Genomic DNA, 27,026 nt, shown 5'->3' with positions numbered 1-27,026 from the left:
TAACCGCCGCAATAAGCAAGCTACACCCATGCTTATTTGTTTTACCCAGACTATGTTATACAGTCCTTATTGGTTGTTTTTCTTCTCCCCTGCTGTTGAAGCAGGGAGCTATGCTGGAAATGCGTGATGTATCAGTCTTCTCCCATGCCGTTGAAGCAGAGAGCCATGCTGGATATGCATCGAAAGTGAAGTATCAGAAACATTTGGTTTGGGGTAGTAACCGCCGTAACAAGCCAGCTACTCCCCGCTTTGTGAGTGCGAACCCTTTTTTCTTCTCCCCTGTCGTTGAAGCAGAGAACTATGCTGTATATGCATTGAAGGTGAAGTATCAGGCTTATTTGGTTTGGGGTAGTAACCGCCGTAACAAGCCAGCTACTCCCCTCTTTGTGAGTGTAAATCCATTTTTCCACATTTTCTCTTGCTGTTGAAGCTTAGAGCGATGTTGGAGTCACAGTAAGCATGTGTATGTTTATTGAACAAGGGTATTGTCTCCAGGCAGTAGCTGTCATTCTGGTGAGTCACCCACTCTTCATTGGCGGCCTCTTGACTTTATGGATCCACAGTGTTTATCCCACGCCCCTTTGAAGTCCTTCACAGTTCTGGTCTTCACCACATCCTCCGGAAGGGCATTCCAGGCGTCCACCACCCTCTCCGTGAAGAAATACTTCCTGACATTGGTTCTGAATCTTCCTCCCTGGAGCTTCAAATCGTGACCCCTGGTTCTGCTGATTTTTTTCCTACGGAACAGGTTTGTCGTTGTCTTTGGATCATTAAAACCTTTCAAGTATCTGAAAGTCTGTATCATATCACCTCTGCTCCTCCTTTCCTCCAGGGTGTACATATTTAGATTCTTCAATCTCTCCTCGTACGTCATGCGATGAAGATCCTCCACCTTCCTGGTCGCCCTTCTCTGTACCGCTTCCATCTTGTCTTTGTCTTTTTGTAGATACGGTCTCCAGAACTGAACACAGTACTCCAGGTGAGGCCTCACCAAGGACCTGTACAAGGGAATAATCACTTCGTACAAGGGAATAATCACTGACCAAGAAAGAAAAGACTGGAGAGGGACCCCGCATGGATAGTGGCATGCTGGGTATGCTCAGTATGCCAACGTTTCTAGAAACTTTGACATAAGTTTTCCATGCCGAGTTCCATCTAATGGTGTCACCCATGTGTGAGGAGTACCATCCTGCTTTTCCTAGGAGAAACTAAGATATCTTGTTTCAGCAGAATCTGTATTTTAAAAAGATATGTAAAAGCATAAATGCACAAAGTTTCTTTATAAGCCATGGAAAGTTGTGGCAAGTTAGTGCATGTACAAAGCTGTAACATGAACAAATAATATTTACACATATTTGTCTTCTCTTCTGATCGAGCACAAGTTTCTTTAAGTAGGTCACATAAATGCCTTGTAGCATTGTTTCTGAAAAAAGAAGCAATTTTAAGCATGGTATTTCCAACACAAAAAAAATAAGACTTTCTTTAATGAAATGGCTGACGTTAATGATGGCTAAATTTCTTGCATTCCTAGTTATTTACATAACAGCAAACTCACTCCTTGTGTGCATGTTCTCTTAGAGCACTTCCTATTGCCCACCTAGACAGATAATTGAAGTGTCTTTTTAAAGAGTAAAAATTATAGTTTTGCCAAAAAGCAAAGTAACTTACCTGTAATTGTTCTCCATGGACAGCAGGATTAACAGTACCACATGTGGGTGACACTATCCAATGCACCATGTATGGAGAGTGTCAATTCATTGGCTAGAAAGAAGGCCATGCACACATTCACTAGGCACTATATCAATCAGCCCTTGGTGAAGCCCCCTTAGTCTATGTCAAAACTAAAATAGAAAGGTGATTAAATTAAATGGAATGAAGGGAAGGAATGAGAATACCAGTTACAGGTAAGCAACTTTGCTTTCTCTAAGGACAGGCAGAGTGAACAGTCCTTCACAGAGTGAAGACTCACAGCCAAGAATACTCTGAATACCGAGTTAGATCATCCACACAAAGTAACTATCATGCTCTCAACATCCAGAACTAGCAATGAAATATTCCCCTGTGCTGAGCAACTAGTGTCAGCGATGGCTTGAGCTGAAATGGCTCTACTGCAGACTGCTGAAGAAGTAGCAGGAACCACACCTTCCTAGGCTATGTTAAGGCTATGAAGACCATGGTTCCACAGTCCTGCTTCATCTTTGCCAGAGTCCAGGTATGCATGTTAATAGCAGGTAAAGCAAAGTTGCTTACAGTAACAGGTGTTCTGTGTGAACATCAGATAAAACAGCCAGACGAGACGGGTGATATCATCGAAAAGCGCTGAGTCTATCTTCTTTTCTCTCTTAGCCCAAAAATGGACTCTGTCTGGGCATGCATGGCAGTTCCCATGCTGTTACCATACACCTCTCCCTCGGTCCATTTCCAAGCTTATCTTCAACTTCCTAAGGAGAAAGGAGGAATTTTGTGGCTGTTTGTTCTGCTGTCCATGAAAAACACCTGATACAGGTAAGCGACTTTGCTTTCTCCGTGAATAAGCATCATAAAGCAGCCATACAAGATGGGACTCCCAGCTAAGGTTGCTTTATTTCTTCCATTCTTTTTTCTTTTGCAACCGATGATCATTGTGTGGGAAGTTGTACATTCATTTAAAAAAATTAAATTACTGAGCGTACATTGTCCAAATCTACTGTCTGTTCAAGATTGCTGCTCCAAACAGTGTTATGCAAAAAGTATGTCTCAACAACCAAGTTAAAGCTTTGCAAATATCCTGCACGGAGGAAGAGTTTAAATGAGCCAATGTGGCAGCTGATGAGCCTTTATCTGGTGCAGAACCGGACACTCTTTAGACTCATAACAATGTGTTATTGGGAAAACCATTTAGACAGTGTTTGCTTTGATTCTGCATTCCCTTGTTTTCATCGAAGGGGGTCCGCGTCTTCCATCTCCTCAGCCTCGCCCCTAGATGCGCGCGCGGCCGCCGTCTCTGCCTTTAAAGGGCCAAACACGGGAAAACTGGCTCGGATGCATTACGATGACATCACTCATTAGCCCTATTTAAAGTGAGGCCCTGTCCCTAGGACCTCGCCTTGGCAATCGGGTCGACACCTCGGTGTTTCAAGTTTGCCTGTTCCTTGCTCCTGTGCCTGATCCTGTATTCCAGCATTTCCTGTGTCCCAGCGTCTCCGTGTCCCAGCGTTCCTGTGGTCCTCCGTGTCTTCCAGCATCTGTCTTGTTCCTGATCCACGTTCCCTGGTAGTACCCTTCAGACTGATTCTTGGTACTGACCTCTGCTTATCTGACTACGACTGACCGCTGCCTGGACCTGACCTTTGCCTGCCTTCTAACCACATTGACTGCTACCTGGAACCAACCTCTGCCTGCCTGACCATGTTGACCGCCGCCTGGAACTGACCCTCACTTGCCTTGACTACAATCGGATTGATATTGGAATTGACCCTTGCTTTGGCTGACCACTTCTGGACAGATACCCTGTCTTTGACCCTTGCGCTTCACTCAGACACTCTCTTCTTGCCTTCTGTGACCACCAGACCGACCTGCTTGGACTCTGATCGCGGCCTTCATCCGACCAGACACACAGGCGCTGCCTGTTCTGCCCGGAGAGCCTTCCTGAACTGCTACCTCCCTGAGGTCTCCGGAATCTCCAGTTCAGGTCTGGTCCATTCTCTCTGCATCAGCCGCGCACCCTTACTCGTGGTGGGCACACCTCCAGGAGACCCTCTGAGGCCCACCTAAGTCCAGGCGGTCCGGGTACCCTGCGGAAACCCCGGACTGTTATTGGCGTTGCTCCAGCTAGCCTCTGTCTCCTCGTGTACTCCGCCTCCTGGTGGCAGGCACTCTCTGGGTCCGACCAGAGGGCCATACCAATCCTGCACCAGGCCAAGGGTCCACCTCCAGTGCAACCTATAACATAGCAAATGTACAGTTTGGGAGGTCCCGAGCTTGGGCGCTACAGCTTCTGGCCCTCAACTGTTGCTGCCGGTCTCCCTCCTCAGGGAGTCACGTTCGTTCGCCACCACCACCCTCGTGGACACTGGGGCAAGTGGAAATTTCATTTTAGAAGAGATTGTCACACTCCTTCAGATACCAGTTCATCCATTGGAAGTACCACTACGTATTGCCTCAATTCAGGGAGAAACTCTCCCTGATCGTATCACACACCGAATCCTGGCTATCCGCCTCACCGTAGTAATTTTACCATCTGGATTTTTATAAGGCTTTTGACAAAACTCTCCATGAGACACTCCTGATGAAATTAAAAAGTCATGGGATAGGAGGCATTATCCTATTGTGGACTGGTAACTTGTTAAAAGACAGGAAATAGAGAGTAGGACTAAATGGTCGGTTTTTCCAATGTTGAAATGTTATTAGTGGAGTGCCACAAGGATCTGTACTGGGACCTGTGCTGTTTAAATGACTTGGAAAAGGGAACAATAAGTGAGGTGATTTACAGATAATACAAACTTATTCCAAATTGTTAAAACAGCGGCAGATTGCGAGGAAATACAGAAGGACTTTGTGAGACTAGGATACTGGGAACTCAGAGCCATATGGTTGGCACTTGTAGAATTCCACAAATAATGATAATAGGTGCTGGTCCGACCATCAAAAATGGATAACAGAAAGAGGAGGAAGGACATCAAAAGTTCCACAATGTCCATAAAGTTCAAAGTTTTATTATACTTAGGCAAGCAAAAAGGTTCAAAATGTCAGCATCAAGCCAGAATATTTATCAAGGAATAAATGGTCCCTCGACACGGGCCATGTTTTGTGAAGACTGCATTTGGAGGATGCCTGACAAAACAGTAAAGATTAAAATCAAAAAGAGAAATCTCAAAAAATGAACATCTGTATATGAGAATACATATAAACAGAGTACGGAAAAAATATATTTAAAAAATTATTCCTTACCTGCTAATTTTCGTTCCTGTAGTACCAAGGATCAGTCCAGGCAGTGGATTATCTCCCCCTTCCAGCAGATGGAGTCAGATACAACTTTGAAGGATGCTTCCTTATAAGGTAGTGCACCCTCTACTAATCCTCAGTATGGAGTATATCAAAGCAAAGAGGAAAATCAGGATGGATCAAGAACAATAGAATTAAGTAACAAATAACAGTGTGCAATGGGCACAAAACAGTGTCAAACAACAAACTTGCAGAATGAACCATTAACCAGCCAAAGGAAAAAAGGCACTGAAGAACAATTTGAGCAGAGAGGCAATCCCAAACCCAATAAACAGTCAGAGAGGGCATCTGGACTGATCCTTGGTACTACAGGAACGAAAATTAGCAGGTAAGGAATAATTTTCTTTTCCCTGTACGTTCCAGGATCAGTCCAGACAGTGGGATGTACCAAAGCTTCCCTACATAGGGTGGGCCCCGGAAAGCTCTGCTTGAATGACCTTAGAGCCAAAGGAGCTAAAAGTAGGCGACAGTATGTGTAGACGATAATGACAAGCAAAGGTATGTAAAGATTTCCAAGTTGCCGCTCGACAAATCTCCTGGAACGAGACCGATTGCCTCTCCGCCCAGGAAGCAGCCTGAGCTCGAAGAGAATGGGCCTTGACACCCGCCGGAGGTTGTCAACCCGCTCCAATGTAGATCCGCACTGAGATCACCTCCTTGAGCCAGTGAGCAATGGTAGTTTTCAACGCCTTGGCCCCCTTCTTCAGACCATGCCAGAGAACAAAAAGATGGTCCGACAAGCGAAAATCATTAGTGACTTCCAGATAGCGGATGAGGATATGCTTGACATCTAGCTTGCGTAGATCCGCCGATGCATCCACTGAGAAGGACGGAAGCTCTACCGTCTGATTCAAGAGGAACTCGGAAACCACCTTGGGCAGAAAAGCAGGCACAGTGCGCAAGGAAACTCCCGAATCCGTAAAACGAAGGAAGGGCTCTCTGCACGAGAGTGCTTGAAGCTCCGAGATTCTGCGGGCAGAACAGATAGCTACCAGGAAAACCGTCTTGAGAGTGATATCCTTGAGGGTCGCGGAACGCATGGGTTCAAAGGGTGGTCCGACCAAGATTCAGAGAATGAGATTGAAACTCCACGAAGGATAAAGAGCGTGGACCGGGGGTTTCACGTGCTTCACCCCTCCTGAGGAATCGGATGATATCCGGGTGAGAGGTTCCCTCTCGTTGATGAAGTAGAAAGCCTAGGGCAAAGACTTGCACTCTCAGCAAGTTGTAGGCCAGACCCTTGTCCAGTCCCTGTTGAAGAAAAGACAGAATCTGAGCCACCGAGGCAGTCCGTGGCGACACAGGTATGGAGGCACACCAGTTCTCAAAAACTTAAGAACATAAGAAAATGCCATACGGGTCAGACCAAGGGTCCATCAAGCCCAGCATCCTGTTTCCAACAGTGGCCAATCCAGGCCATAAGAACCTGGCAAGTACCCAAAAACTAAGTCTATTCCATGTTACCGTTGCTAATGGCAGTGGCTATTCTCTAAGTGAACTTAATAGCAGGTAATGGACTTCTTCTCCAAGAGCTTATCCAATCCTTTTTTAAACACAGCTATACTAACTGCACTAACCACATCCTCTGGCAACAAATTCCAGAGTTTAATTGTGCGTTGAGTAAAAAAGAACTTTCTCTGATTAGTTTTAAATGTGCCCCATGCTAACTTTATGGAGTGCCCCCTAGTCTTTCTACTATCCAAAAGAGTAAATAACCGATTCACATCTACCTGTTCTAGACCTTTCATGATTTTAAACATATCTATCATATCCCCCCTCAGCCGTATCTTCTCCAAGCTGAAAAGTCCTAACCTCTTTAGTCTTTCCTCATAGGGGAGCTGTTCCATTCCCCTTATCATTTTGGTAGCCCTTCTCTGTACCTTCTCCATCGCAATTATATCTTTTTTGAGATGCGGCGACCAGAATTGTACACAGTATTCAAGGTGCGGTCTCACCATGGAGCGATACAGAGGCATTATGACATTTTCCGTTTTATTCACCATTCCCTTTCTAATAATTCCCAACATTCTGTTTGCTTTTTTGACTGCCGCAGCACACTTTATTTATTTATTTATTTTTATTTATTTATTTAAGGTTTTTATATACCGGCATTCATGATACAATCACATCATGCCGGTTTACAGTTGAACAGGGGGTGCAGAAAGCAAAAAACTGGAACTAGTGCAGAGGAAGTTGTAGTTACAAAAAACAAGGAGGATCAAACTTGGGAGAGAAGCGAAATACAGAGTGGATACAGAAGTGATTTAACATCATGTAGAATTATTTACAGATGGCTGGAGTGGCTGCATTCTTGAAGTGGAGAGGAGGCCTTTAGGATAGGTCCGGAAAAGCTTGTTTAAATAGCCACGTCTTAAGTCTTTTTCGGAATGTTGGGAGGCAAGGCTCCTGCCGGAGATTCGGTGGGATGGAGTTCCAGAGTGAAGGTCCCGCTGTTGAGAAGGACCTGTCTCTAAAAGTTATATGCCGAGTGAATTTAGTGTGAGGTACCAGGAGGGATCCTCTGTATGCTGCTCTGGTCGGTCTAGAGGCGATATGTTGGCTGAGCGGGAATTGTAGGTCGAGTCTGGTAAGGTGGTGGATGGTTTTATATATAATGGTGATGGACTTGAAGATAATTCTGAAGTGAATAGGGAGCCAATGTAGGTTTTTTAGGATGGGGGATATGTGGTCTCTTCTCCTGGTATTGGTGAGAATTCTTGCTGCCGCATTTTGGACCATCTATAGAGGTTTGGTGTACGAGGATGGGAGACCTAGTAGGATAGTGTTGCAATAATCTAACTTAGAGAAGATTATTGCTTGTAGTATCGTTCTGAAATCATGAAAGTGGAAGAGTGGTTTTATCCTTTTCAGCACTTTGAGTTTGTAGAAACAGTCCTTGGTTGTACGGTTGACAAATGCTTTCAAATTGATCCTGTTATCTATTATAACTCCTAAGTCTCTCACTTGGGTGGAGAGTGGGTAGGCAGGAAGAGTATTGATGGTGTTGCTGTTTTCCGGGGAGATAAGTAGTAGTTCTGTTTTGGCAGCATTTAACACGAGGTTTAGGCTAGCAAGAAGGTCGTTGATTTTTAACACGAGGTTTAGGCTAGCAAGAAAGTCGTTGAGGTTTAGGCTAGCAAGAAGGTTGTTGATTTTTTGGAGGTCGTTGATTTTTTTAGCTTGATTTTTTGGAGTCGTTGATTTTTTTAGCTTGGTTAGAAGCTGGCACAGCGGCAGGAGGTATATGTTGAAGAGGGTGGGTGATAAGGCGGATCCCTGTGGGACTCCTACAGGTGAGTTATGGCGGGGAGATTCTTTGTTGTGGATTTTCACTTTGTAGCCTCTGTTGAGGAAAGTTTTGAACCAGGCAAGCGCCGTACTTGTTATACCAATAGTCGAGAGTTGATTTATGAGGATGGAGTGGTTTACGGTGTCGAAGGCTGCCGAGAGGTCTAAAAGTATCAGGAGGAATGATTGACCTTTATCGAAACCCAAAATGAGGTAGTCTGTCAGCGATATAAGGAGAGATTCTGTACTGGAAGCTTTGCGAAACCCATATTGGGAAGGGAGTAGAATTTTATTATCTTCGATGTAGTCTGAGATTTGAATGTTAACTAGTTTTTCCATGATCTTAGCTATGAAAGGTAGGTTGGCGATCGGTCGGAAATTGTTTGGGTCTGTAGGATCCAGATTTGGCTTCTTTAACAGTGGTTTGAGGGATGCCAGTTTGAGTTCGTCCGGGTAAATTCCTTGGGAGAGAGAGCAGTTAATGATGTCCGCCAGCGTTTGTGAGATAGAGTCAGGGATTGCCATGAGAAGTTTGGTGGGGATATGGTCTGAAGGGTGAGAGGAAGGTTTCATTTTCTATAAGACTGACTGAATCTCTGTGGCGGTGATGGGTTCAAATGAATGTAGTTGAATGGATTTGTTGTTGGATAATTGGTGTAGATCTCTTTCTTGGGTTGTAGCACCTAATATGGAACCCAACATTGTGTAATTATAGCATGGGTTATTTTTCCCTATATGCATCACCTTGCACTTATCCACATTAAATTTCATCTGCCATTTAGATGCCCAATTTTCCAGTCTCACAAGATCTTCCTGCAATTTATCACAATCTGCTTGTGATTTAACTACTCTGAACAATTTTGTGTCATCTGCAAATTTGATTATCTCACTCGTCATATTTCTTTCCAGATCCCTGAGGCACTCCACTGTCCACTCCCTTCCACTGAGAAAATTGTCCATTTAATCCTACTCTCTGTTTCCTGTCTTTTAGCCAGTTTGCAATCCACGAAAGGACATCGCCACCTATCCCATGACTTTTTACTTTTCCTAGAAGCCTCTCATGAGGAACTTTGTCAAACTTTCCATACCCTGATATAGGAGATGGAGTTAGACGTCTTTCTAGCCTTGAGGAGGGTCGAGATAACGGCCTTGGGTATCCACGCCGTCTCTGCCGGCGCCTCTCAAAAGCCAGGCCGCAAGACAGAAGCGATTGGCCTGGGCGAAAGATACCGGACCCTGATGCAGCAAGCATGGAAGGTGACCCAGACGAAGAGGACCGTCCACTGCGAGATTGATCAAGTCTGCAAACCATGGACGACAGGGCCATTCCCGTGCCTAAACCACACACCAAGTCTACAATCCAATTCAGGAAAACATGCTCTCTAGACATCCTCAGTTCTCACCCCTCCAAAGAATTAGAGCATCTTGATCTCTCAGAAGCTGAGCTGGCCACCTCCTCATGGTTCAATATAACCAGAAAAGTAGCGGACCTCACCTGCCCTATAATCACCAAAGTTATACACCCCAACATGGATAACAGAAAACCGTGGTTCACACCCGAACTGAATGGCTTCAAACAAGAACTAAGAAGAAAAGAACATAGATGGCGCAAAAACCCTTCCACAGATGCCCAGGCCGCCTACAAAAACACCATGCACATGTACAGAAACACGATCCTCCGGACAAAAAGAGACTTTTTCTCCCAAAAAATTCATCACTTCATCTTCAATTCTAAAGACCTATTCTCGTACGTCTCATCTCTCACCAAATCAGCCCCACCAACTATTCCTGACGATCAAGCCTCATCAAAAGCTACAGAATTAGCGATCTACTTTGATTAAAAAAATCACCAATCTGGTAGCTTCACTTAAGTCCAAGAATATCCAACCACAGCCCCCTTATAACCCCCACTAATCAGCAAAATTCCCATCTTGATACATTCGAACCCTCCTTTTCATTGGAGATCGAAACCATGCTCAAGAAGGTCAAGCCTTCATCTCATCCTGCGGACCCAATACCTTCAAATCTCCTCATCGCCATCCCCAAAATCATTGCGAAGTATATCTCAGATATCATCAATTGCTCCCTTGCTCAAGGGCTAGTCCTGGACTCACTTAAGATCGCGATCCTCAAACCGTTGCTAAAAAAAACAAACTTGTCACCTGCGGATCCTGCTAACTTCCGTCCGATAGCCAATCTACCATTTATTGCAAAACTTCTAGAAAAAATAGTCAACAAACAACTATCAGAATACCTTGAATTACACAAGATTCTAGCCCCAACTCAATTCGGATTCCGAAAATCACTAAACACTGAATCACTTCTAATCTCACTCTCCGACTCTATCATCCACAACCTTGAAAAAAAACAACCCTACCTTCTCGCCCTCCTTGATCTATCCACAGCTTTCGACACAGTGAACCACGCCATACTTTTAGATAGTCTCACAGACATTGGTATCACTGGTACAGCACACAGATGGTTCAAGTCCTTCCTTAATAATAGATGCTATAAGGTTAAAATTAACAATAAAGAATCTCATCCGGTCAACTCCTCCATGGGAGTCCCACAAGGCTCCTCTCTCTCTCACCCACGCTCTTCAACATTTACCTCCTTCCGCTATGCCAACTCCTTTCAAATCTCAAACTAACCTACTATATCTATGCCGACGACATGCAGGTACTAATCCCCATCAAAGACTCTATATCCAAAACCCTCAGCTTCTGGAACAAATGCCTTCAATCAATCAATCAATCAATCAATCACCTTCTTACCAGCCTCAATCTAGTTCTAAACACTAACAAGACGGAGATCCTTCTCATCTCTCATGACGACGCCCATGGTCTCAATAATCCCCTAATCTCATCACAAATAAATACCTCTCCATATGTCAGAGACCTTGGCGTCACGCTTGATAATCAGTTCAACCTAAAAAAATCTATCAACACTACTACAAAAGACTGTTTCTTCAAACTACAAGTCCTGAAAAGACTGAAACCCCTTCTCCATTTCCACGACTACTGGACGGTTCTACAATCAATCATCTTTTCAAAACTCGACTACTGCAATTCGCTACTGCTAGGTCTCCCAGCCAACTCTATCAGACCCCTGCAGATGGTCCAGAACTCGGCCGCAAGGATCCTCTCCAACGCTAACAGAAGAGAGCACATCACCCCCATCCTGCGCGACTTACATTGGCTCCCCATCAAATTTAGAATTCTCTACAAAGTCCTCATGATAATTTTCAAAGCTACACGCAATCTTTCTCCACTGGAGCTGACCTCTCCTCTTCGACTTCATGAATCCTCCAGACCGATCAGATCTGCTTACAAAGGTACCCCCCATGCCCCCCCAGTCAAGACAGCACTAAGGAAGCGCACCTTATCCACCGCTGAGCCATCACAATGGAATGCCCTTCCCCCCCGATCTACGGCAAGAACAATGCCTGCTCTCCTTCAAAAAAAAACTGAAAACCTGGCTATTCAAACAGGCTTTTCCATAACATCACGATCCTTCCACCTTATAACTGTCCTTTCTATTTTATTTATTTTATTTATTTCATCAATCTGCACTCATGTTGGAGGCAGGTTTCTCCTCCTGTGTCCTAATAAGACAAAGGTCCTCAAAGGCTTGTATCATTTATTCAATTGTTAATTTCCCCCATTTGCCGTTGCAATTAGCCGTTCAACGATCCGTTCAGTTCACCCGGTTTTTCCCAGTTCTATGTAATCCCTGTGTTTGTTCTATGTAATGCCCTTGCAACATTGTTCTATGTACACCGATTTGATGTTTGCTTTCAACATGAAGGTCGGTATAAAAAAGTTCTAAATAAATAAATAATGAAATATAGGAAGTGTTATGAACGCGAGGAGCGCGGTCGCCTCTAGAGCAGGTGGAGTGAGCCCTTGGGCCAAGGCAAGACTCAGGGAGGAGCCCCAAGCCACACCGTGGGAGGTGAGCCAATGCAAGCATGGAGAGCCAGGCAGGTACTGAAGCAGGAATAAGGAACAGAATCTGACCCTCAGCCAGACCTGCATGCCCATGGCAACCAACAACACAATGTTGATTGATGAACGGTCCTCCGACTGTTCCAAGCCCTTTCGGACCTGCCGCTGGGTAACGGCATTGGGCAGCAGGCCGGACAGAGGACGAGGGCAGACAGAGTCCTTAGAACACTGAAGACATCATAGACGAGGGCTGAAGCGAGGACATCATAGACGAGGGCTGAAGCAAGACATCATAGACAAGGGCTAGGAAGGAAGACATTGGTGCTGTCTCTCAGGGCGCCCAACACAGCCAGCACGGCTGGACTGGTCACGGACCACCCTGTCCTACAACCGCAGGAGCGGGACGAGCACAGGGAAGAGGAAGCGGTGGGTTACTGCACTCCTGGCAGTCTAAGGTAGGTTGCTGCACTCCTGATAGCCTAAAGCAGGCTGAGCACTCCTGGCAGCCTAAAGCAGGTAAGAACATCTGGAACTGGATCAGGAACTAACATCAGGAACATCCGGAACAAACATCAAGGCAACAGGCAGAGACAGGACAGGGAGCCGTCAAGACAAGCAAGACCACGGAGGACTTGGATTGGTCTGAAGACACAGACAACTGTGGAACCCAATCCAAAGGCCGACATCAGGACTGGGAACAAGGAACATGAAGACACTGAACACGAAGCCATCAAAGCAAGGGAGACCATGGAGGACCTGGATTGATGAAGGAGCACAGACGACTGTGAGACTCAATCCGAAGGCGAACAGGAACTGAAGTGAAAGTCTTTTTATACTGCTGTATGCAGGCAACTCCCTGGGAGGAGTTCACCTGGACTGCCCCTCGCTGGCCCTATAACTGAGGTGGAGAGCCGCGGGCCGGCTCCTAGGGAGAAGGGCGTGGCCGGAACCAGGAAGTCCAAGCAAACACAAGCAAGCCACAGGCAGGCCTCAAGAACAGCGAGACCTCTCAGGCCCTGGAGCAAGTCCTGGATAGAGCGCAGGTGAGGCCCTGGCTTCAGAGTGGCCTCCAGAAGAAAAGGTGAGATACCTCCTGTAGCGCAGCAACAGGGGGGATCGTAACAGGAAGGGACAGAATGTCTGTAATGTTCTGTAACTCTGTGCATCCACTGAAATTCCCCCAAACAATGGAGCTTGGATTTTTCCCTTACAGCTCATCATACTAAAAGATATTTTCAAATTCTGGTGTCACCTCACAGTAACAGCAGCACAAACACCTTCCACTGCCAGGCACATTGTGAACTAACACAAAACCCCGCAAAAAAGACACTCAAAATCTATACTGCAATCCCATTAAACATAACAGTAATAACACCAAGGACTCAAACAACAATAACCCTACCTGTGAAAAAGCAAGGGTAAATATTACACTGGGTCCTAGAATACCAATACACCACCTACTGAGGAAACAAAACAAACCAGATTGCTATAGATCCCTATGCTAGCAGAATCTCTCATCATGATCACACACACAGAGCAGAGGCAGACCCTTACCAAATACAGAATACAAAATAAAGGAGCACAAATTAGACAAAAACTGAAATGGAAACCCCAAGAAGCCAGACTGTGTGTATTAACAATGGAAAAACAGAACCACAATTCCTCATAAAACAAATAAAATCAAGAAACATAAAGCATCAGTTATAATAGTAAAACCATACTAATAAAAGAATATTTTAAAACTACTGATAAATAGAATTTATATTAATTAAAATCATATACATTTTTTACAATTTCCCAAACACCAATAAAATATTTCAAAACAGCACTTATATCAAATAACACCCAATAATTAAAACTAATAAGGATTTTAAAAAGCCCCTGCTGTCCATACGTGGGAGCTCTTGATTTCCAGTCACCCTGATATTGTCAAGGATTAGGAGGTTATCCTCTCTCTCACACACATACTCACATGTCCATTCTCTCTCACACATACACTGTCACATACATACACATTCATGCTCTTATACCCACCATAACCTCTTGCTCTCACAGACACTGACACACTCTCAGGCTCTAAGACACTCTCTCCCCCTCACACACACACACACACCCACACATACTCTTGCTCCCCTGGATTTTCTCATACACACTCATGCTCTCACTCTCTCTGGCTCCCTCACATACACACAAACACACGCACCCAGGCAAGTTCCCAATCATTCTCACACAAACACACACACCCAGGCAAGCTCCCAGTCATTCTCACACACTGAAACTGACACCTAGGCAGGCTCCCATTCATTTTCACACCACTCCCTCACCATCCCCCAGGCATGCACACATTCATTCTCACACACCAATTCATTCTCACACACACACATACACCACACACAGGCAGGCACCTATTCTCACACATACAAACCCCAGGAAGACACCCATTCATTCTCATACACAGACATACCCTCAGGCAGGCACCCATGCATTCACACACATACACCCCCAGGCAGACTCCCATTCATACACACACTCACAGTAAAGGCAGACCCCCTCTCTTTCTTTTGCCAGCAACCTCGGAACCTCACTCATTCCTCTGCTGCCACTGTCACTGATGCCGCATGGCTATTGGGGAGGCGCTGATTGCTGCTACTGGCACTGAAGCCCATTCTGCTGCCTCCTCTGTGCAGACCCCGTGGGTTTCCACTTCCTCCATGTTGATCTCGTACATTGTGAGATCCGCATAGAGAAAGTGCTACTCTTGCACATTTCCAAAGATTACATGTGCCAATCAGTAAAAAGTAATTTTTTTTTTTTACCTTTGCTGTCTGATCTTAGTTTTCTAATCGGTTGATCACAGGCTTTTTTGTTCCACCTCCCCTTTCTTATTTTTTTGCCAATTCCTTTCATATTGTCTTTTTTTCTATTTCTTTTCTCTCCATCTATCTTCTTCCCTCAAACACACAGGTTCTCATTCTCACATGCTTTCTCTCTCTCTCACACACACACAGGCTCTCACTCTCACATGCTCTCTCTCATACAATCATTCATACAGTCTCTCACTGGCACATGCTGTCTGACTCACACACACCCAGGCTCTCTCTCTCTCTCCCACATGCTGTCTTGCTCAAGCACAGGCTCTCACTGTCACATGCTCTCTCTCATACAATCATTCATACACACAGGCTCTCACTGTCACATGCTGTCTCTCTCACACACACACAGGCTCTCACATGCTGTCTCTGCAAACATTCAGGTCCTCACTCCCACACACAATCTCTCAACTCATCTCATACACACACTCTACGGGCCCTCAGCCTCTCTCTTACCTCTGGGCCTCCTCTTCATGGGTCGCTGCAGGATGGGCTCTGCAGCGGCCCTGGTCTTCTCGGGCCGATCCGCAGTGGTGACCCTGCTACCGGGCCTCCTCCTCTTCTCAGCCCTCTGCAAAACGCTGTTCTTCTGCACGCGGCTGATACTCCTCCTCCTTCCTGCCCGTGAGGCTCTGGCAATATTTTTCTTCCGGGGCCGCGTGGACAGGAAGGAGGAGGAGCATCTGCACGTTTAGACGTGACCTTTTTCTTCACCGATCTTCCTGCTGTGTGTCTCCGGCACAGCACAGCGATGCTTAACTACTCAGCCGCCAGTGGGATGAGGTCCACCGGCGGCCGCACTGGCTCCACCTCTCCTCGGTATACCACGTCACGTGCACCGGGCTTGCGCAACACACCGGCACAGTGCAGGCGACACACTAAAGTGTCGCGACACACATTTTGGAAAGCTCTGACCTAGACAATCATAAAATTCTCTATCCAACTCAATACGGTTTCCGCAAATCTCTAAATACCGAATCCCTCCTTATCTCACTCACAGATTATCTTATTATGGGCCTAGACAAAGGACACTCCTTCCTACTAATACTTATTGACATCTCTGCCGTGTTCGATACAATGAATCACTCCATCCTACTAAATCGTCTATCAGACATTGGTATTTCTGGAACCGTCCTCAGATGGTTTGAGTCATTCCTTAGCAATAGACACTATAAAGTCAAAATAAACGACAAAGAATCCTCCAGCATCAAATCATCCATAGAAGTACCTCAAGGCTCTTCACTTTCTCCCACTCTCTTTAATATCTACCTGCTGCCTCTCTGCCAGCTGCTATCTAACCTAAAATTAAAGCATTTCCTATACGCCGATGACGTGCAGATTCTGATCCCTATAACAGAATCCCTACCCAAAACACTCAAGTTCTGGGAAAGCTGCTTCCACTCTATTAACCTCCTCCTCACCAGCCTAAATCTAGCCCTCAACTCAGCCAAGACCGAACTCCTCATCTCCCCTGATCACATTGAATTTTCATTGCCGACCCCTTCCACCATGGTCACCCAAGTAAGAGACCTCGGAGTGATACTAGATAACCGTCTGAACTTAAAGAAATTCATCAACAATACAAGCAAGGACTGTTTCTACAAATTATAAATTCTAAAAAGACTTAAACCACTCCTCCATTTCCATGACTTCAGGACGGTTCTCCAAGCCACTCTATTTTCCAAGATAAACTACTGCAATGCCCTCCTATTGGGTCTCCCCGCCTCTACCACCAAACCCCTTCAGATGCTCCAGAATGCTGCCGCCAGAATTCTGACAAACACCAATCGAGGAGATTACATCACACCCATCCTCAGGAATCTACACTGGCTCCCCATAAGCTTCAGAATCCTACATAAGTCCCTCACCATTATTCACAAGACCATACACAATCGGCACTCACTCGACCTTCATATCCCACTAAGACTGCACACTTCTACAAGAGCTATAAGAGAGGCTTATAAAGGAACCCTGCATGCCCCCACCACCAAATCCACCACTTGTACATCCACCAGAGAACAAGCCTTCTCAACAGCGGGGCCAGCCATCTGGAATACCATGCCTCCAGACCTCAGATAGGAACCCTGCCTGGTGACCTTTAGGAAAAAACTCAAGACCTGGCTGTTCCAACAAGCTTTCCCATTGCCCTTTCCCTCCTCTCCCTACCCCTTCCCTCCTCCTAACTCCTTGATCCTAGAAAGTCCCCCTCACCCCCTGCCAATCCTCCCCCCCAATACTGTCACAGCCCCGCATTGTTAGCCAGTTTCTTGATTGTATATAAGTTATATATATATATATTTAGAATAGAAACATAACATAGAAACATAGAAATGACGGCAGAAGAAGACCAAATGGCCCATCCAGTCTGCCCAGCAAGCTTCACACATTTTTTCTCTCATACTTACCTGTTTCTCTTAGCTCTTGGTTCTATTTCCCTTCCACCCCCACCTTTAATGTAGAGAGCAGTGATGGAGCTGCATCCAAGTGAAATATCTAGCTTGATTAGTTAGGGGTAGTAGCCGCCGCAATAAGCAAGCTACACCCATGCTTATTTGTTTTACCCAGACTATGTTATACAGCCCTTATCGGTTGTTTTTCCAACCCAATGCACTTCCAGTATAGCCTTGTTAAGTTTACAACGTTATTCCTCTGTTTCCGGCACATTTCTGCTTCCAAGTTCACTTAACCTTGTTTTATTGTAACTTTTCTTCCTCTTCAATATTACTGTTACAACACCCTGTTCCTTGTGAACTGATATGATATGATTTGTATCATGAATGTCGGTATAGAAAAGAGTTAAATAAATAAATAAATACTATTTTGCCATGTGATACCTAGTACAATCTGAAGAAGCCAGCCAGCCAGCCCATTTTAAATAATCACTCATAGGTAAAATATATTCTATGTTTGAAATTAAAATGAATAAGCCTCAAATTAGTATGGATGAAGAGAAATTTAGAAGATATATGATTTTCTTCCCAATAATCATCAGAAAAGATGATCTTATCTCCACTCCATTTCTGCTTTAAATTCTGAACTTGTGCAGGCTGTTTCCCTTCATCCCTCAGAATACTATAAAGGATCTTGATAAAGTATGAGCCATATTTAACCATCACCTTTTTAATCAAAGAAATTGATGGCTTCCTATCCTTACCCCTCAGCAGAGTACCCAACATATGTCTCAGAAAGTTCATCTTCAAAAATAAAAAGATTTCTTTCATAAATAAAAACACTCATATCATATTCTTCAAACAACATTAAAAATAAGAAAATATACACAGCGAGGAGAGGCTTATCCTGCCTTCTGAAAATTAATATCAACTTACTAATCATACAGTTTTTTCAACCCAGCAATGTCCTCCTGTAAACAGTTCTACAGAAACATGTAATTAACAGTACTTACTCATTTAATAGATCTTTATTTTCATGCATTTCATCCTCCAGTTTCAAACTCAATTTTTCATTTTCAAACTAGAAAGTATCACATTTAAATTAGTAAGTTATATTGATTTTATTAATACAAATATATCACATATTTACCTCATGTACTAACTACATTAAATAATGCATGCTAATTTCTTATTTAACTCAGTCTTAGATAAATGATGAATCAATTGGGTATTTGTTATGGCTGCTGTCCGGGCAGAGCATGGGGAACACCATCCCCGAAGTGGCACCAGACAAGGCTGGAGCAAGTCTTGGGCAGTCTGGTAAGGTTGGAGCAAGGCTTGGACAGTCTGTCAACACTGGAGCAAGGCCTGGACAGCCTGGTACAACTGAAGCAAGGTTTGGACATGATAGTAAGGCTGGAACCAAGACGTGGACCTGAACAGTGTGCAGGTAAGACTAGAACCGAGGCTTAGACAGGAACGGCGTGCAAGTAAGACGGGAACCGAGGCTTGGACAGGCACAGCGTGCAGGTGAGGCTGGAACCGAGGTTTGTACGGGCACAGCGTGCAGGTGAGGCTGGAACCGAGGCTTGGAAGGGCACAGCGTGCAGGTGAGGCTGGAACCGAGGCTTGGAAGGGCACAGCGTGCAGGTGAGGCTGGAACCGAGGCTTGGACGGGCCCAGCGTGCAGGTGAGGCTGGAACCGAGGCTTGGACGGGCACAGCGTGCAGGTGAGGCTGGAACCGAGGCTTGGACGGGCACAGCGTGCAGGTGAGGCTGGAACCGAGGCTTGGACGGGCACAGCGTGCAGGTGAGGCTGGAACCGAGGCTTGGACGGGCACAGCGTGCAGGTGAGGCTGGAACCGAGGCTTGGACGGGCACAGCGTGCAGGTGAGGCTGGAACCGAGGCTTGGACGGGCACAGCGTGCAGGTGAGGCTGGAACTGAGGCTTGGACGGGCACAGCGTGCAGGTGAGGCTGGAACTGAGGCTTGGCAGGAACAGGGTGTGTCAAGGACAACACAGAATATGGAACATAAAGCCCAAAGGCAACAATATAGGAAAGCCCAAGGGGCAGGACAAGAAGAGACCTAGATAGGTCAAGGCTATGCCTATACAAGCCAGAAAGCAGAGCAAGATGCAAGAAGACCTAACAGGCACAAGCCAAGGCAAGGGTCAGACGGCCCAGAAGCCACAAGACAACGCAAGGAAAAAAAAAAAAAAAAAAGACAAAAGGCCTGGCGGCTAGGAGGCAAGGCTGAGGTCAGAAGGCCGAGAGGCCAAGAGGTAAGGCAAAGATAGGCCTGGGTAGGCCACAAGGTGAGAGTGGCTAGGGCAAAGAGCCAGAAGCATCTTAGGACTGACAAGGCAGGGTTATGTAGGTCTGGAGTCTGGGTATGCTGCAAGTAGGAGGGAAGAGTTTGGCCAGCTTGGAGGATATGCTCTTCAAGGTGCCCTGATGGAGGAGAGGCTGCATAGCAGCTAAAACCGTAACAGTAATGTTTTTCTTTTTTGTAATAATGTCCTTCATAAATGTATTGGTTGTCTCAACCATCTAAGCATACTGAATGTCGAATCAAATGAGCCTAAATTACTTTGTACTATGCAAAAGTAATTTCTACATCTACTAACTACAAAGTGACATGCTCATACTTGCCTGCAGCTCTTGTATAGCTTTACGTTGTGCATCAATAGTTTTTTTATAGTCTTGTATTTTTTTCTCCTTCTGCTTCATTTCAGATTCTACAGACTGCTTCCACCTCTTGATCTTTTCAGCCTCATTGTAGAGTTTTGAATAAAGCTGACACATTGGTTCTACATTCTAAATAATCATAAATGATAAACAAGATTCCAAAAAAATTTCTTGTTAATATTATGTATCTCAAAACAATGAGGTTTTTTTTCAAAATTCCATAAAGGAAAATTAGTTTCTTACCTGATAATTTTCGTTCCTGTAGTACCACAGATCAGTCCAGACTCCTGGGTTTTGCCTCCCCTCCAGCAGATGGAGACAGAGAAGTTTTTTCAAACAACCCTGCCATATATACTAAGGTGCCACCCACAGTCCCTCAGTCTTACGTAATGTCAAAGCAGAATGGAATAAAAACCTATTCAACCATTAACTAACCTAAAGTTCATAATCAACCCGCAGGTAGGAACCGAACTCTCAGAACCAAAGGAACAAACAAGAATGAATGGTAAATAACCTGACCAGAATATATTATACGAGCAGACTCTCCTGTTACTTAAGAGTACACAGGTATAGGGCTGGACTCTGGACTGATCCGTGGTACTACAGGAACAAAAATTATCAGGTAAGAAACTAATTTTCATTTCCCTGTACATACCCGGATCAGTCCAGACTCCTGGGATGTACCAGAGCCAACTTACTGAGGGTGGGAGCCAGAGAGGCCCGCTCAGAGCACTCCTTCTCCAAATCCCCCAGCGTCTGGAGCATGCACATCCAATCTGTAATGCCTGGCGAAAGTATGCAAGGCTGCCCTGCATATTTCCTCTGGCGAAACCTGGTGACATTCTGCCCAGGAAGCGGCCTGAGAACGTGTAGAATGAGCGCGAAGCCCCACTGGTACCGTCTTACCATGCAATAGATATGTCGAACTGATAGCCTCTTTCAGCCAACGAGCTATCGTAGTCTTGGAGGCCATACTGCCTTTTCGTGGCCCATTCCACAAGACAAACAGATGGTCCGATACCCGGAAATAATCAGTAACCTCCAGATATCGAATCAGAACCTTGCGAACATCCAGCTTCCGCAAATCCTTAGTTACTGGATCCGAACGATCCAGACCAGAGAAGGCTGGAAGCTCGATGGATTGATTCAAATGAAACGATGACACCACCTTTCGGAAGAAAGGAAGGGACCGTTCGCAAGGACACCCCTGAATCAGAAAATCGCAAAAAGGGTTCCCTGCACAATAAAGCCTGTAATTCGGACACCCAGGATGCTGAGGAAATCGCCACTAAAAATACCACTTTCAAGGGGTGCCACACACAAAGACGAAAGCACGAGATTGAGGTTCCAGGAAGGACACGGATGACGGAGCAGTGGGCGTAATTGCTTCGCTCCCCTCAGGAAACGCGCCACATCTGGATGTAATGCCAACGCCACTCCCTTAACCTTGCCTCGGAGACAACCAAGCACCGCAACCTGCACCCGTAGGGAACTACAGGACAGACCTTTCGACAGACCGACTTGTAGAAAACCTAGAATGTCTGACACCGACGCCCTGGTGGGGTCCACCTCACGACCCGAACACCAAGCATCAAAAACTTTCCAGACCCTGACATAAGCCAGGGAAGTAGATGGCTTTCTCAGCCTCAACAATGTGGCTATCACTGCATCCGAGTAACCTTCATTTTTCAACCGTTGCCTTTCAAAAGCCATGCCGCAAGACAAAAGCAATCCGCCTCTTCCAAACAGACGGGGCCTTGACACAGCAGAGCCGCAGACTCCCGAAACTGCAGAGGGTCCGCTATTGACAGGTTGAGTAGATCCGCAAACCAAGGCCACCTCGGCCATTCCGGAGCCACGAGAATCACTTCCGCCGATGGAGCTCTATTCTCCTGATCACCTTTCCGATCAGTGGCCAGGGAGGAAAGACGTACAGTAACATGGTCGGCGGCCACGGAAATACCAGGGCATCGACTCCCTCAGCCCCCATTTCCCTGTGCCGACAGTAGAACCGTCGGGCCTTGACATTCTGAAACGTAGCCATCAGATTCATACGTGGTGTGCCCCACCACTCGCAGAATAGCTGTAAAGCCTCATCAGACAACTCCCACTCTCTGGGATTGAGATGGTGGCGACTGAGGAAGTCCGCTTGAATGTTGTCTAACCCGGCAATGTGAGACGCCGCGATGCTGTCGAGATGCTGTTCCGCCCAGTCCATCAACTGTCCACCGGGCAACTCCTGGTTCCTCCTTGGCGATAGATATATGCCACCGTGGTTGCATTGTCGGACAAGACTCGGAGCGGGAGGAAGGCCTCCAACACCAGAGCTACCGCTCTGGTTTCCAACCGGTTGATAGACCACTGCGACTGTATCAACTTTCCCAAGCACACCGCTCATCCGTAGTAACGATCGTCCATTCGGGCATTACTAAAGGAACGCCCCCGCTCCAGCTGGTCCGAGACAAGCCATCAGTCAAGACTGGCTCTCGCCGAATCTGTAAGTGAAAGCGGAAGATGGAACTGTTCCGACACCAGATTCCAGCAGGACAGCAACGCTGATTGTAAAGGATGCATATGAGCGAAGGCCCAGGATACCAATTCCAGGGTGGACGTCATGGACCCCAAGACCCTCAAGTAATCTCTCACCCTGGGCACTCGCATGGACAATAGGTTTCTCACCTGTCCCTGCAGCTTGACTATCTGTTCTGTAGTGAGGAACACTCTCCCCAGCATCGTGTCGAACAGAGCTACCAGGAACTCCAGAGACTGCGAGGGCACCAGCCGACTCTTGGCAAGGTTGACCCACCCAGCCGAGGGAGCGCAAGAGCTGTAGAACCCTGCGGATAGCGGCTTGACACTGAGCCTCGGACTTCGCATGAATCAGCCAATCGTCCAGGTAGGGATGCACCAGTAGGCCTTCTTTTCGGAGTTGTGCCACAACCACCACCAACACCTTGGTGAACGTCCTGGGGGCGGTGGCGAGGCCAAACGGCAACGCTCGGAAGTGGTAGTGTCTGCCCAGAATGCAGAATCTTAGGAATCTTTGATGATACGACCGAATACCGATATGGAGATACGCTTCCGTGAGATCCAGAGACGCTAGAAACTCCCCCTGACGCATGGAGGTGATGACCGACCGAAGCGTCTCTATCCAGGAACACGGTACCCGAAGACATCGGTTGACCTTTTTGAGATCTAAGATTGGTCAGAAAGTTCCTTCCTTTTTTAGAACTATGAAGTAAATGGAGTAGCGTCCTTTGCGCCTTTCTGCCGATGGGACCGGCTTTATAGCTCCCAAATCCAGAAGGCACTGGAGCTTTCCTCGGACCGCTTCCCGTTTCTCCCAGTATGCACAGGGAGAGATCAGGAATTGGTCCCGAGGGAGCCGTATAAAATCTAAAGCGTTGGCTTGACTTATTATGGTGAGGACCCACTGGTCCGACATTAACTTGGTCTATGCCTCGAAAAAGAGCGACAGTCTGGCTCCCACACTTGGTACTTGGTGGATGAGGGATACCGAAGGATGGACCGGCCGTATTTCATTGTGAGGCCTCAGTCCCCGCCGTCGACGGGGGGTTACCGGGTCTGCCAAAGCGTCTGCCACGAAAGGACTGATTCCACGACTGTTCTGTTGGAGCCGGAGCGAAAAGAGGACCCCGACGACCGCGTCGGCCTGGGTTTCCGATTACCACGGAACTGAGACCGAGCTGAAAACGATCCCCTGAAACGGGGCCTATCCTCTGGAAGCTTATGAACCTTGTTCTCTCCCAGGGATTGTATCATGTCCTCCAATTCCTTACCGAACAACAACTTTCCTTTAAAAGGAAGGGACCCGAGGTGGGACTTGGATGAAGAATCAGCAGCCCAATTTTGCAGCCAAAGAAGTCTGCGCACGGAAACCGACACCATAGATCTGGCAGATGTGCGAAGCAAGTCATAAAGAGCATCCGCGCTATACGCCTCCAGCCGGTTCGCCTGGCTGGCCTCTCCCTCCGAGAGGTCAGAATTGGCTTGGAGTTGCTGGGCCCAGCGAAGACCCACACGGAATGCAAAATTACTGCACATCGCCGCCCGGACCCCTAAGGTGGACACCTCGAACACCTTCTTGAGCTGTAACTCCAACTTTCTGTCCTGCAAGTCCTTGAGGGCCGTCGCCCCTGTGACAGGGATCGTGGATTTCTTGGTGACTGCTGACACTGCTGCATCCACCTTCGGAATTCGCAGTAGCTCCAAAGCCTCCTCCGGTAGAGGATATTTATTATTTATTTATTTATTTTGAATTTTTATATACCGACATTCTTGTATCAGATACAAATCATATCGGTGTACATTAAAAACAGAGTATGCAGGAAAATAGGTTTCCTAAGTCAAATACATTGAACATATTTAATAAACAAGAGATTACTAAACACTATGAAAAAGGTTAATTAACAAAGGAAAAACTTAAGGGAATTAAAATAAGCGTAGCACAAAAGATTGCACGAAGGGGTGCACAAAGGGGAGTGCCTGGTGGAATGTGGCCGTTTACTGGCTCGCCGCTGAATGTGATGACGTCAGTGGGGGCAGGTCTCTTCATCCAGATTGAAGACCTGGCTTTTCAAACAAGCCTTCCCGGACAACTCATAACCACCTCCAACTCCTGTAACAATGTTACCATTTGGTAATGTAAATAATCTTTAAGTTATTTATTTTATCCCCATACAGTTCTTTTTACTCCCCTCTGTTCCTCTTTTTTCTCTCTCCCAGTTATTCTACCCCTGGTTTTTTGTAATGCATCCCCCTTGCACTAGTTTAGTTCTACTGTTCAATGCACCCCTTGTTTCTATGTAAACCGGCATGATGTGACCTGTTCATGAATGCCGGTATATAAAAAATCTAAATAAAAATAAAATCCCTGAGTTCACAGCATTCTCAGTTTCAGCGTGAAGTTTTTACAATTTTTTTTGTCTTTTTGGTCTCTTTTTCTCTCAGCGATTGCCCCTAAAGGTGCCCGGTACTGGTGGGCTGCCCCTCCACATCACTGCCTGGTGGAATGTGGCAGTTTACCGGCTTGCCGCTGAGTGTGATGACGTCAGTGGGGGCGGGTCTCTTCATCCCTGAGTTCACAGCATTCTCAGTTTCAGCGCGAAGATTTTACAATTTTTTTTGTCTTTTTGGTCTCATTTTCTCTCAGCGATTGCCCCTAAAGGAGCCCGGTACTGGTGGGCTGCCCCTCCGCATCACTGCCTGGTGGAATATTGCTTTGCTGACTTTTAACCCCAAATCTGGAGTGTCCCACTCACGAAACAGAAGGTCCATAGCCAAGAAGTGGAAAGGAAAGGACACTGCCAGACCCCTGAGACCCAGCAACACCGGATCCATCACCCCCAACCGCGACTCTGGCGGCGGAGCCTCCAGGCCTAATTCCCCCAGGATGACCGAGATAAGGGGATGCAACTCCTCTTTCTTGAAGAGACGAACCACCTTCGGATCATCTCCTTCCAATACTGGGACCCCCCCGGTTTAAATTGGGCTGGGGGTCAGGGTCCCCCTCTGCCCCCCCCCCCCCGGGGGCTGAGATTGGGGATCTGGAGTCCCAGGCGATGAAGAGTCCGTGTCCATCTCAGCCTGCCCCGTACGCAAAGACCGTTTACACAGAGGTGTCGCAACGTCCCCCTCGGAATCTGAGCGCTGGCGGGGTCTTTTATGTGAGGATGGGGATAAAAGCCTCTCCGCAGCCAGCCTTCTCCCAGTCTTTCTGGCCTTAAAAGCCTTATGCATGAGTAAAACAAATTCAGAAGAGAAGGAGGAATCTGAGGACCCTGTAGCCCCCTCAGGGCTGTCCTCAGCTAAAGGAGAAGCTGGCTCCACAGGCGCGCCCCCCCCCCCCAAGGAAAACGCTGAGGAGAGAGCGACGGAGGTAAACTCTCCTCCCCCACCTCGTTCCGAGCGACTGCCTGCAGGGAGCCTAAGATGGCCGCCGTTCCCGCACTGATCGGGAGCGGTGCAACTGACTCGACCCAACTCGCCCCGGACTTCGTGGACGGCTGCTGAGGCCGAAGCCAATCCCTCCTGCGGCGAAACGGAGTGTCCCTCGCCGCCCTGAGCACAAGAAGCGCAGAGTTCCTCCCGAGATAGACGACCGTGGGAGGAGCTGCATGTGCGGCAAGAAGAACCCCGAGGCATAATTAGGCCCGGGGATACCGCGGAGCTCAAACAAGAACAAAAATTAAAAAATTTAAGCGAAACGCCGGCGAAGTCTGAAGGAGCGGAGGGAGAGGGGGGAAGTATCGGAGAGTCGGCGCGGGTTAAAGAAAAACAGTTCAAACTTTTTTTTTTGTACAGCCAAACCTGCGCGCTGTCGTTGGTTCTGGACAGCCCCTGCTCCTGCCGCTGTAGCTGTAGTGAGAAAGCCTGGCTTCCCAGTATCACTTCAGAGCTGCTAATTCCCTTGACCAGGGCCCTCGACCCTGTTGAGCAGCTGCCTCGACCAGGGAGGATGGTCCCCACAGGACCTGCCAACCCCCTGGGAGACTGACAGACGTTCCACTAGCCTGTGATTCTCTCCCTTTACTTTTTTTTTTGTAAAAAACAATAAAGGCACAGAAGCCCCTAACTAATTCTAAACTCCCTTAAAAAGGAATCTCTCATAAATTAAAGATCAGAAGAGACTGTGGGTTTTGCAGCCCTGCCATTTGCTGGAGACAGAGTAAGACTGAGGGATTGTGGGTGGCACCTTAGTATATATGGCAGGGTTGTTTGAAAAAACTTCTCTGTCTCCATCTGCTGGAGGGGAGGCAAAACCCAGGAGTCTGGACTGATCCGGTTACGTACAGGGAAAATGGATTTGTCTACCAGATTATAATTCTGGTGGCAATC

The 27,026-nt window shown here is 46.7% G+C and overlaps 1 protein-coding gene across 4 annotated transcripts in view; it reads right to left on the bottom strand.

The window, feature by feature from the left end:
• Window positions 1–27,026, bottom strand: part of SYCP1 (synaptonemal complex protein 1) — a 345,552-nt gene that overhangs the window by 295,891 nt on the left and 22,635 nt on the right. For all 4 annotated transcript variants that reach the window (XM_029573719.1, XM_029573718.1, XM_029573720.1 and 1 more), the window contains exons 5-7: window positions 20,133–20,297; window positions 18,492–18,559; window positions 1,350–1,423 (exon numbers count right to left, since the gene is read on the bottom strand). In XM_029573719.1, coding sequence (XP_029429579.1) covers window positions 1,350–1,423; window positions 18,492–18,559; window positions 20,133–20,285 — 295 coding nt within the window. In that variant the 5' untranslated portion in view covers window positions 20,286–20,297. The remainder of the gene's footprint in view (window positions 1–1,349; window positions 1,424–18,491; window positions 18,560–20,132; window positions 20,298–27,026) is intronic.

This window comes from Rhinatrema bivittatum, chromosome 12 (assembly GCF_901001135.1).
Source record: "Rhinatrema bivittatum chromosome 12, aRhiBiv1.1, whole genome shotgun sequence".
Classification (NCBI taxonomy): domain Eukaryota; kingdom Metazoa; phylum Chordata; class Amphibia; order Gymnophiona; family Rhinatrematidae; genus Rhinatrema; species Rhinatrema bivittatum.
This window is presented reverse-complemented; position numbering and strand designations above follow the sequence as displayed.